The sequence below is a fragment of the Convolutriloba macropyga genome, chromosome 5 (genome assembly GCF_964194025.1).
Source record: "Convolutriloba macropyga chromosome 5, txConMacr16.3, whole genome shotgun sequence".
NCBI classification, from domain to species: Eukaryota; Metazoa; Xenacoelomorpha; order Acoela; family Convolutidae; genus Convolutriloba; species Convolutriloba macropyga.
The window spans coordinates 70,010,776-70,022,815 of NC_134472.1; the positions used below are offsets into that span (position 1 = coordinate 70,010,776).

General features: G+C 35.2%; 1 protein-coding gene across 1 annotated transcript; it reads right to left on the reverse strand.

Moving 5' to 3' along the window:
* Window positions 1–6,057: 6,057 nt before the first annotated feature.
* On the reverse strand, window positions 6,058–7,543 carry LOC142340210 (uncharacterized). The gene has a single exon (XM_075390726.1). It carries the CDS (start codon window positions 7,523–7,525, stop codon window positions 6,182–6,184), a length of 1,344 nt encoding a protein of 447 aa, XP_075246841.1. The 5' UTR covers window positions 7,526–7,543; the 3' UTR covers window positions 6,058–6,181.
* Window positions 7,544–12,040: the final 4,497 nt, after the last annotated feature.

Below are 12,040 nucleotides of genomic sequence, written 5' to 3' on the forward strand. Positions count from 1 at the left end.
AAATTTTTATCTCCGAGTTTTAATTTTCTTCCCTACTAATTTTAAAAATTGCTCATTTGATTCCTATTGTTTGAATGTTGGTACGAAGTTTTCAAAATTTTTATTCAAATTTTTTTCACTGCTTCCAAAAGCAAAAAGCGGTAGAAGTTTAAATTTAAATAATGAGACAAAGGAAAACTACTTTAAATTTTTTGAACATCAGAGATGACCAATAACGTTAAATAATGTAGAGATGCATAACAAACGTGTTTAAAACGTTGAAATTTGTTGCTTCTACTCCCTAATTTGGCAGCATTTTTCCCCTGAAAACCAAAGAGCTCCTACAATAACATTATTCAGTAAGCAATAAAACATGTTTTTTATAGTTCTATTTACCAGAGTCTATATAAAAGACTTAGTAGTCGTTAACGCATTCACGCCTAACCATTTTTAGTTCTGCTGGATATGGCAACATCAAAATTTCTGGGAATTTCATTAGAATAGTCTTTGAAAAATACCGGCGACAACAGGAGGAGCCACCCATCCCCTAAAGGAATTTTGAACTACCGTCATTATCACCAAACGAGCCTCGCATTCGCCCCGCAAATGCTAATCAAGAAGCATGTGGATCAAGGATTGTGAGGAGGTATTGATGTTAGTGTGGAATGCGGAAACTCAGAGATAACTGACGTTCCAAAACCAAAACTTTTCGTATGAAGCCTTCACCACCCAGGCCTAGGTCTCGACTTATGAAAAGATTTTATAAGTCTAGTGGGGGGGGGGGATGACTATAATTACACGGTCGAGCTTAGGTCCAGCTAAGTCCAGCTAAGGTCTTTTCATGGGTCCACCATTAGTCTTTTCATAGCTCTGTTTTTTCAGAATTAAAATTTTTTAATTTTCTTGCTTCTGTACGTACAGAAGCAGAACAGGACGAAGACTAAATTGCTTTGCACCACAGAATTCCAACTTAAGAAACAGTTGAAAAACTGCCAAACTTCTTAAGAATTTTTGTTATCTTAAGATAAGGAGTTATGGCAGCTTGAGTATATTACCACATTACTTGATTTAATGAAAATAGCTAGTTAAAGTCTTTTGGTCTTAGACCCATTAGCCATAACAAAAATTTCGGCGTTATTCAGTTTGTTTTCCCTTCCAAAATCATGAACTATCCTTTTTAAAAAATAATGCAGAATTTTGAGGGATTTGTGGCTCTTCTGAATCCTAAAATATGAAGTATCATACATGCTGACTACGTTATATGCAACTTTGCACGTAAAATTTTAATGGCAAAAAAGCTGATTCATGAAAAGGCCAATGGTGAACCCATGAAGACTTCAACTCGATTTTGTTTGCAAACATTGTACCGAGCTTAAATTCAGCCCAAATTTTGGGTCAGGCCAAAGTCTTTTTCTAAAATTTTGGGTCCAGCTAAAATCTTTTGCGAAGAATCTGAGTTGAGCTTAAGTCCAGAATGTCTTAAAGTCAAGGTATAATCTTTTCATAGCTCAAATGAGTTGGGTTTGGTCTTTTCATAGTACATTTTCGTCGAGCATTGTCTTTTCATAAGTCAGTACCTAGACCTGGGTAGCTAATTCATGTCCAAAGCGTTTCTCAGTCACAATTTTTTCACTTGTAATGTGTTGCCGAACCTTGATCTCCTTTCAATTCTGTCGCTATTTCAATTTGAAAACTTTTTAGCTGTAATTTTTCTACATGTTTTTGGCTGATTTATTCAGTTTTATCATTCACTAAATTAAATTCTAATTAGGAGGATATGCGATAATTAATCAGATTTTAAACTCCGCATTGTAAATTTAATTGCATTGTATATCTAATGCATTGTAATTTTACCTCAGTCTGAGAAGAAGCCATTTGTTTCTTTCCTATTTTATTGTATCTTTTCAATTTCTTTCTTTTGCTTTCTTCATAGATTAATCATTCCTCCAGTCTTTTCAACTTGGTCACTCGCAACGTTTGATCCGTCAAATAACTTAAAAGGAAACGCGTAGCGGTTCCTGGTAATAAAAAATTAAATTTACCTACAGTAAGTTAAAAATAATAATAATTTTGGTTCCTGTGTAATCGCAGTGGAATAGCATTAGGCTACTGCGGCCTGTTCTCTTATTATAGCTACCCTTTTTCTTATTATTCCCACATTTCAGACTGTTCTTTTTATGAGCAGCATTGCTAATTTTGGTTACTATGGCCACTTTTTTGCGTCTGAAACCTTCACGTGGTACCATTTTCGCAGCCAATTTTGGTCAGTCTATGGATTGACAACTACAACATCTAAGAATACTTTAGAAAAAGGATGGGAAGAATCCTGGAGAAAACTTTACTTCAAATTGGTTGCCAGATTAAAGTTTGTGTGGATCAAAAACTGTCTCTGGTAAAAATAAGTTTCTTTAAAAAAAATTGAGCAGACTTAAACAGCAGTTCAGCATCAGTGTGTTAACGACTGATAAATCTTTTATAGAGAGTTTGCTAGACCAAAAAACTAAAAAAGAAACAGTTAGTTTCTGAGCGAATGATAATGATAGTGCAGGAGTTTTTGTTTTTCTATGCGTATATATTTATATATATATATATATATATATATATATATATATATAGCATATTGTACCGTACCATTTCAGAGACTTATGTGACGGAAGAGTTAGGTTGTATGATAAATTGCGAGAGATGGATGACTGTTCACTCCTTTTGCGCTAACCAAATTTGCTATCTGGGAATTTTTTTTTCTAATTCTATTCCATAGAAAATAAATCAGAGGGGGAAGAAAATGAGCGGTGAGCGAAAGGGTAAGGCAAATTTAGAATTTATAAGATTTTTCCCACACGGAGTTAATTGACCTGATTTGATCAAAATAAGTAACTCATCCAACTAACGTCGGGCTGAAAGATCTCATGCAACCGGCGAGTGGTTGGCGTCAATATTAGCCAGCAGGAACACAGCTGGTATTAGGGGCTGAGGAGTTGACTGGGGGTCAAAGAGTTGGGGGGGGGGAGTATGGTTGGGAGGACCGTATGAGAGAGGGGGTCCAAATCGACAGGTGGAGGATGGTGGAAGGGGAGTGTTTGGGGGAGGGTGTTCGACTGAAAGGAGTGAACTCCGGGTGGTCAATCGTTTACGAATAAGAACCGCATTTCACACATAAATTTTTCTCAAAACAGGTTCGTTGAAACGCATACTTAGGGAATAGCAGGGCGTAAGGCTCTAAGAGAGCTGCTCGTCCACCTGATGTCATCCGGGCTTTACCTGATTGTCCCGTCTTGAAGACAAAAGAAATCAAAGGGGTGCAGATGAAAAATTGGGCTAGCGAAGATTTGCATAAAAAGACAACAGGACTGCTATATTTGCTGCAAACTTTTTTCGGGAGCAAATAAAAGTTGTCTTAAAAACAGTTAATAACTTTTTGCAACACAATTATATTGACTCATTGAAATTTTAAAAACCAATTAGTCAGTTTTCAGTTTTATGTGACCATAAAAATTTTAAGTCGTGTTTGTGCAGTTTTAAAAGTTACAAAATTGATTAATTTCTCGGATGGCGCAATGCTTCTTTTAACTATCATAAGGGTAGATTCATAATTAATTTCAGTTATCGTTGAATATCACTGCGAAAGGTCAGGAGCAACAATAATTGGTGGATGTCTGTAAACCATATGGTATAAAAGCAGCTCAATTTCAGTCAAATTAAATAAAAGCCTGATGTCATGCTGTTTTTTTAATTAAAGTGTTTTTGTTCTATAGAAACCATAATAAAATCCCTGTCCAAAAAAACATAGCAGGATAAGTCCATAGCTGTATTTCAAAGAATTTGCAAAGACTAAATAAAAACTAGACATAGAATGGACTATGAATGGGCTGAGGAAACCATTCAGCAAAAAAAACAAATGTATTTAAAAAGAGAAGATCAATGTCGAAAAGCGCACGAGAACAAGAAAAGCAATGTCTGAAAAGCAAATTGTTGTCCACACACCGTCGTCTCACTCTACTTTGAAATAAGAGTGATAAATATCACGTTGCAAGACCATTCGTTTTCTCACTTCACTTCCTGTTTCTGAGTCATCAAATTTACCAGTCCAATTTGACTTCAAAAATCACGCAAAGGCGTGATCATAACTTTAAAAAGATAGCGCCCCAATGCAATTCGAATTCTCTGACATTAAATCAGGTTAATTGCAACTGTTAATTGCAACACAAAAAAAGGTTAATTGCAACTGTGAGAATTTTTGAATGCACAAAAATTCAATTTCATAAGTCGTATAAGATGTAGAAAGATAGGTATGAGCAAGATTTCTTTGGAAACTGCAAAATCTTTGTGAAAAATTGTTTTCCCATCGAAAAAATGGTCAACAGTGAACCATCTTGCTTGCTTGAGCTCAAGAAAAAATGAACGTATATTCTATAAGATATTTTTAATTTTTTCAGTGCTGTCGGCTTACCTGGTGGTTCAAGCGAAAAAATTTAGCATTTTTATTACTAATTTGCAAACTTTCAAGGAAATACGAGTAACAGATAGTGAACAATTTCGAATTTTTTCCTTGATGTTTTGTTACCATTTTTTCAGGAGGGAATTTCTCCATTTCAGTTTCGTTTCTTGGGAAATCTTTTTCAACGTTTTTTCCACATAGAAATATTTTTTGTTTTAAATCCTATAGGTACAGAGCTAATCTTCTCTGTCCATTTTCCCGTTTGTTTGACACCCAGTCCGAAACACGAGTGGCATTGGGCCACTTTCTTAGAGAATCAAATGAAGATACTTTTTCTGCAGCCTGGGCTCTAATTAGCGGTAATACTGGTCTCAGTTTCTAATAAATTCAAGCTTTTTAATGAAATTTTTAAAGATATTAATAGTGGCATTTAAAATTTTTAGAAAAGTAGAATGCCAGCAACTACAAATCAACAGAAAGTGAGAAATTACTACAGCACAAAAATGCTTTTTTACAAGGCGCATAATATGTAGAACGGTAGGTACGAGCAAAGTTTCTTAAGAAACTGCTGAGTGCTGAGGATAGTTTTTTCCCTCCACAAAATAAACACTCAATTGTAAACAATCCTGTCTTTTTAATTACAAAAATGAACGCATGTTCTGTATGATAATTTTTATTTTCAATCCCTGGAGATCCAAGAGGACAAACTTTGCAGTTTCATTACCAATCTACAAACAATCAAGGAAATAACAATTGAATATATTTAGCAATTTTGAGATTGGTCTCTGATCATCCGTTTCCGTTGTTTCAAGAAGAAACTTGTTCATTAGTTTCCTTTCTTGGAAACAGCTTTTCAAACTTTATTTTTTAGAGAAAGGTGTTTTTCATTTTAAATCCTAGATATCTGTAGATAAATTTTTCGGTCTGTTAAAAATCGTTTTTCCCTTTGTCTTTAGGAAGGGAGTTATAAGTTCACCAATCTGTCAACATCAAACTAAAAAACGGCCAAATTAAAAAATCAAAAACAATTAAAGTGTCTGCAAATTCATAGTTTGATGACTTTAAAGTTTGTTCTTCTCTTATTGTTTTAATATTCAAACTGTTTATTATTGTTTTAATATTCAAAGGGATTAGGCAAACTTTATGTAAATGTATATCCTGACGTTGCCAAAGAGCGAAAAAAAAACTTTCATTGAAGATTGTCGTTTTCGAAAACAAATCGACTTTGAGAGGTTAGTAGCCTAACGCTTTTTTGCTTGAGACCAAATTTAAGGACAATTATTTTTGTGAACAGTGCTATCGGTAATTGCAAAAAGGCTGATTGTCTTGTTAATCGACAATTATTACCAACAATTACATTTCTGTTAATGACCACAGAGGCCTTCTTTCACTGTATCGGTGAGAAAAGGATAGCGTGAAGCAAATTTAAACAATATTTGCTCATTTTATCTAGTTTCCACGCACGCTCACAACTCTAATCTGAATATATTGCTCGTAAAATTGCTTGACAAAATCGAGTTTACTTACTCAATTTTTTAAACATTGCCACGTAATGATGATGGAATTTAGTCATTGGAAGCTCAAGGCAATTAGAGCTGAGATTTTAAATCTTACTTACTTTGACCCCAATTTTTAGCAGCGAAGTGGGCTATAAAATTTTGAACATAGTAAGAGTTATTTTTGTACTGACTGGTAATATAATGTACTGACTGTTGCTATATACAGTCAGTACATTATATTATGTCTGTTAAAATTCGAGATGAGTTAATCGGGTGAAAAAGTAACAGTAGCCACAATAATGTCCAATTCACTATTGCGCAATTCATGCCAATTAACATCTGTTTTACGGAACATTATTTTGGATTCCTTGGACGTCCAACATCTTTGCCAAATCCAGTACTTTGATTCCCATCTGGTGAACCTATCGAACTCAACTGTGACGCCGTATTTCCCAGAGATAAATTCAGCATCCAAATAAACCGCTAAACATGAATCCAACCTTTGAATTCCAAGTCTGAAGATTCCTCCAGCACCCATTAAGTACACAGACCACAAAATTATGTCTCCGGGTTGCCGTTCATTATAGGGATACGTGATCTCGATTTCTGTACTGTTGTACTTTTTAATGTCGAACGGCACTTGCATTGTGTGTCTGTTAAATGACATATTAATCGCATGTGATGATACTGCAAAGCTTTCAGACGGTGAGCTTTGCTCATAATCATTTAAACTGCTGGCGTGGTCATCAGATATTTTTTCATCTGTAGAGGTGAAGAGTTGTGCCTTTGCTTCTTGTTCAAGTGAGAAAGTAATCTCAGTGCCAACACGCTTATTTCTAGTCTCACAATAACCCGCTTGGGTCTGAGGGGGTGACGGAGTTTGAGTGGCAGCATTAACCATTCCAAAATCTGGCATCTTTTCGTGATTTGCAGCTTTAAAATTGATGTCATCCAAAAGCCACCTGAGCAAACCCATATCCAAGGACGCATCACTTTCCTCAGCCATGCTTTCCAGCTTCGTCCACTTTTCATAAATTTTGTTATATTCGTCCTCCAGCTGGAGTTTCTTTTGCTCCAATTTCTTGCATTTTTTCAAATTTTCTTCATACTCGGAAACGTTTTCTAGCAATTCTTTACATTTCTTATTCACAACATTGTACTTTTTCTTCTGAGTTGTGGTAATAATGTGCTGGAAGTTATGTAATAAGTCAACGAACTCGTGATTTTTGTGCTTACCACTAGATATGCAATGGCCGCATAGCAATTCTTCGCAAACTTTGCACCAATATTTAATCTTTTTTTCATTGTGGTCCTGGCACAACTCATCCACCGATACTTGTTCAGACTTTCCAGATCCTGTTGATTCACATTTCACATCCTTAAGATAATCCCTTAAACCATACATAGGCTTCAACTCCTCAATATCAATTTTGTGCTCGACGCTACAAATTGCACATTTGAATTTTTCATTCTGCTTCAACATATTTAGACATGGCTTTAAGGGTCCGCAGTAACAATGGCCACAAGGAAGTTGCCTCGGATCCTCCAGAATTTCGGTGCATATCACACATTCAGGCAGTTTTGAGCTTGACGCCTCTCTTGAGCTCATTTTCGGCTATCATGTAACAGTTCTAGTCAGATACAATTAAACAAAAGGCCTGATAAAAACGTTTGTCAAAGTTTTACCAAACAATTTCTCAGAGAAACTGCATTGAGATAAAGAAAACAATTCAAATACCAAATTAAAAGCACTTATTTTTTGTTTTTATGACTGTGTTTGGCTTTTTATGAGATAGAACGTCGTTTGCTTAGCCTTCTGTTTTTTATTGCTTGCAAATTGTTATCTAGACCGTTGGCGGTGGTTGATCAGAAAAACTTACCGAAAACAAGTTTCACAATGATTTTCACATTAAAAATCACATGGAAAAACTTGAGCAATGAACAAGATCAAAAATGTATATTCGAAAAAAATATTACAACTGATGTCAAATTTTTAAATCATTACTGATCAGAGAACACCATGTGACATGATTAAAAAAAACTTGGTTCAAAAACCAATTATCCACAGATTGACACGCCGGGTAGATCGATTGTTACCTTTTACCTTTTCATTTTAATACTAAAGATAATTATGCGCTGAAAATTGAGCTGGTAGATTTCATTTTGCGTAGACGAAATCGAAAAGCAAAAGTTAAAAACAAAATTGACCGTGAATTTGTAGCTACTTCATTTCTGCATTCGTAATGGAATTGCTAACATTAATTTACATACTGAAAATAGAAGCTGTCAATCACAACACAAATAACCACACATTACACAATTTCCACTAGTCCACTAATGCTGAACAAGTAAACGGAAACAGAAGTAAACTGCTTTAAGCCTTAAATTCTTTTCAAGGAACAGCTGCCAGCAAATCTATTTCAATTGCACCGCAATTCGAGCATCACTCCTTTAAGCCTGTAATGTCAAGTTCGAAAACCAGACCTCAAATTCCTATTTCAAAGAACCGAAGAATGACACCTGAATCTGTTCAGAGTTCCTCTAGAATTGTTGTTAAGTGAGGTAATTTTCGAAAACAAACAATGTTTTTTCGGAGTTTTTTATTAGCTGTCCTTGAGTTCAAAGATGCAACATTCAAAGAAAAGAGAAAATACAATCCACAAAATGACGATCAACGACCTAAGGAATCAAATCTTTACACGCTTTCAATTTAGCTAGACTTGAGCGCAACAGCAGTATGTGTTTCAGTGAACCAACGGATAGCTATACCCAAACCCTAAAGGACATTTCGTTAAATTTATCCATTTGAATCAACGTGGAATTTCTGGCATGATCCCTCTTGTCCAACTTCCGTTTTATGCAGTTTTTACCTATATGCGTCGAAAAAACCTCAGAAAGTAGCGGCAACCTGCAAATCCCGTAAAGGAATGATAAGAACTGGAAAATATCATTCGTTCATGTCTGTCGTACACTAATCCTTAAGTGTTCTGATTTCACTCATCTAGCTCCCGTTACTTTTAATGGTAATGTATTTCGCTTAGCGGATGCGCAATGACACTTTGACAAATGGGAATTGTGAGGCGCTTGCCCTAACAACTTATAATAGACTCACTACCAGTTTTGCAAATGACGAAATTAAAGACTAAATGATGCAACTGATCTTGAATTTCAAAACACAGGAAAGTGAATTAGCAACAGATAATTTATGGAAACAGATATTAGTTTACGAAGCGGTATGATTATTACTAGACGACATGAAAGTGAACACGCTAGTCAAAACAGATGAACAAGTTATGACTAATACCAATTATCTCCAAAAATAAGCAAATTTTATGTTATCTTAATGAACTGGAAATGAACTTCTATTAATAACGCTAAGGCAATGCATCATAATCTCATTACAAAGCACATGAAATTTGCATACAGCTAAATGGAAGGGATACAAGCAGTTTCTGGAGGCCCCATCATTATCAAAAGGAACCAAGAAAAACATTTCATTCGACTGCTGAAATTTTAGAATAACCAAATAGTCCAAATGGTGTTAAATTTGCGGAAGAATACATATATTTACATGGGCTCTTAAAAACATAAAAATGGGTGAAGCGAGAGATACCACGAACAATTATCAATTGCTGTCTTTCTTTAAAAATTATTTGTCAATATCCCGAATTTGATTCTTCTTTGCATAGATTAATTTTGTCTGACTTCATTTTTTTTTTATTTTTCAAGTTTTACTTTCTATTGTAAAGTGAGTGGTACTCTGCGATTCTTTTGATATGTAGTTGTTTACTTTTCATGAAAATTTGATTTAACGAATTGTTTTTCGGTTTTGCCAATTCCGAATAATAATTCCGGATACGCTACGGAAACTTGCTCTTTGATGGGGCGTTGTTGGTGTTTACTTCCCTTATGATGTTAACTAGTGGATCACCTTGTTGAACTGATATTCCTTGACTTTTGAACGAATCTCCAAACAAAAGTGTCTTGTCTCTATCTTTTACAACTGTAAACATCACATATGGGATTTTCTGATCATTACAAATAATTGAAGTTTTGATAGAGCAGATCATCTCCATGGGTTCATTTTTTATTTGATTTCTTTAACTCAGCAACTATTGATGACTGATTGGACTACTAAATCTGCCATTGATTTATCAAAAAAATGTACGAATGTTGACTGATTTCAGTTTTACTTTTGAGACCACACTGCTAATGCCAAAATTGAGATTTAGAGGTTCAACCAATGTTTTTTTATGAGTTCTTGTTACAATTCCAGCGCAGTTTTCCCGTGTATCACCAATTGGGAGCTGTCCATGCATTTGGTTTTAGATTTCATTAACTTTGAATCAGTTTCTGTTCAATCGAGAATATTGTTATCAGCAATGTTCGCTTTCGGTTTTGAGTACTTCCGAGTTTTGATTTGCGGCAAAACTTTGCGATCCCACAATATTTATCTCACTTTTGGTCTCTTATAGCACAAATTTAACAAAGCTTTCTTCTAGCTTTACAGGAAATCAGGTAATCAGATATTCAATTCCAACCACAATTTTGGCATTTTATTGGTCTCTGTGTATCCGAAGTTCTATTGTATCGCAACTTTTGCGTATTTCCAACACAATTAAGTTACATATAAATCAAGAAAAAAGTGTTGCTTGTGTTGATTTGATTTTGATTTATACTGCTCTTGCGCAGCGGGTTTGAATTCCCAGCTGGTTCTCATATTGACTGCTAATTTCAAAACTCTTTCCAAGTACCTGTTTCCTTCAGGACTTCACGTTGTATCTCTCCATCCTGAATCCTCTCCATAGCAAAGGATACCACTAGAATATCATTTGGCATTTGATGGTCAAAAAATACTCTTACTGCTTTTGATCTCACAATCCCGGTCAAATTTTGCTGTAAAGTATTCTACCTCGCTTTTAATGACTAATTCAATTGCAGAGTCACTTTGTGCTGTGGATCTTCGAAGAGTGTCTTTTGATAGGCTTCATTTTGGAAAAATTGCTAGCCTCAGAGGTACTTTCCTTGTTCCCAAAGAAGTGGGGGTTCCAATGTTGGTTTTCCCCAGAATAATTGTCCCCAGCAGGGCACGTCCCGAATCTTTAGCTGCTCAAACACTTAAAGTGTATGATAAACCATATATCACTGTTTACTAGTTATTTTCACTGCCCGTACAAGCATAGCCGGCACACCACCCGAAGAGCCGAGGAATAGATCTGATTGCCGTACATACAGACAGAAGCAGATACAAAGAGTTGGAAAAACGTTATCTCGGCCACCTTAAAAATTTTAATTCACATGGCGTGTTTCATTGAGAACACTTTTGGATGCAAAAATGGTAGTTTAAGCAACATAACGGTTCGAAACCCAGTCCACCGCGTACGAACGGTAAGCACTAACAAATAGGCTATCAAGCCTTTACGCCCGTTTATCTTAGAGTCGAATTCATTTTAGCAGACACAAATTCTGAATACGAGTAAAAGTCACGCAAAAAGGAAAAAGAGCGCAAGACAATGAAAAAATATAGCAGGACAAGTACTGACACAATTTAAGGGATTTTCATTGACCAAACAATAAACTATACCAAAAAAATAAAATGCATGGATTTGGAAAACCACTTAGGAAAACACCGATCGACCAAGTAGGAGAAGTCAAATTGACGCATGTAAACAAAAAAGCATTCGAGAAAACAAACTGTTGTTAATACACTTTTCTCACTCAATTTTGAAATAGGAGTATTAAATGAATTAAAGACACTTAAGTTCACAAAAACACTTAATCGCTCCACTTCATGTTTAGGCCTGATCAAAATCACTTCTATTTTACTTTGATTATCATGAAAATATGTGCAGAGGTTTTAAAATAGCCGGAAAAAATTTAGAAATAACTCAGGAGAAAACATGCCACCCTAAAAAACATAATGAACATCTTACTTAATGACACTAATAACTTTGAAACAATAACATGGAACTGAACAACGAAAAAGTATCCGATCACAAAAACGGATAACGCATCTGATAGAAATTTCTTTATAAGTTGCGACTCCGAAGCAACAGCAACTAATGCGCAAAAAACCTTGCGACGTGGATAGTTTTTATTCATTACAAGACTACAAATTGAAAGA

Bases quoted from the DNA above. Each gene is read 5' to 3' on its own strand.
- LOC142340210 (XM_075390726.1), bottom strand. From the start codon at position 7,525: ATGAGCTCAAGAGAGGCGTCAAGCTCAAAACTGCCTGAATGTGTGATA.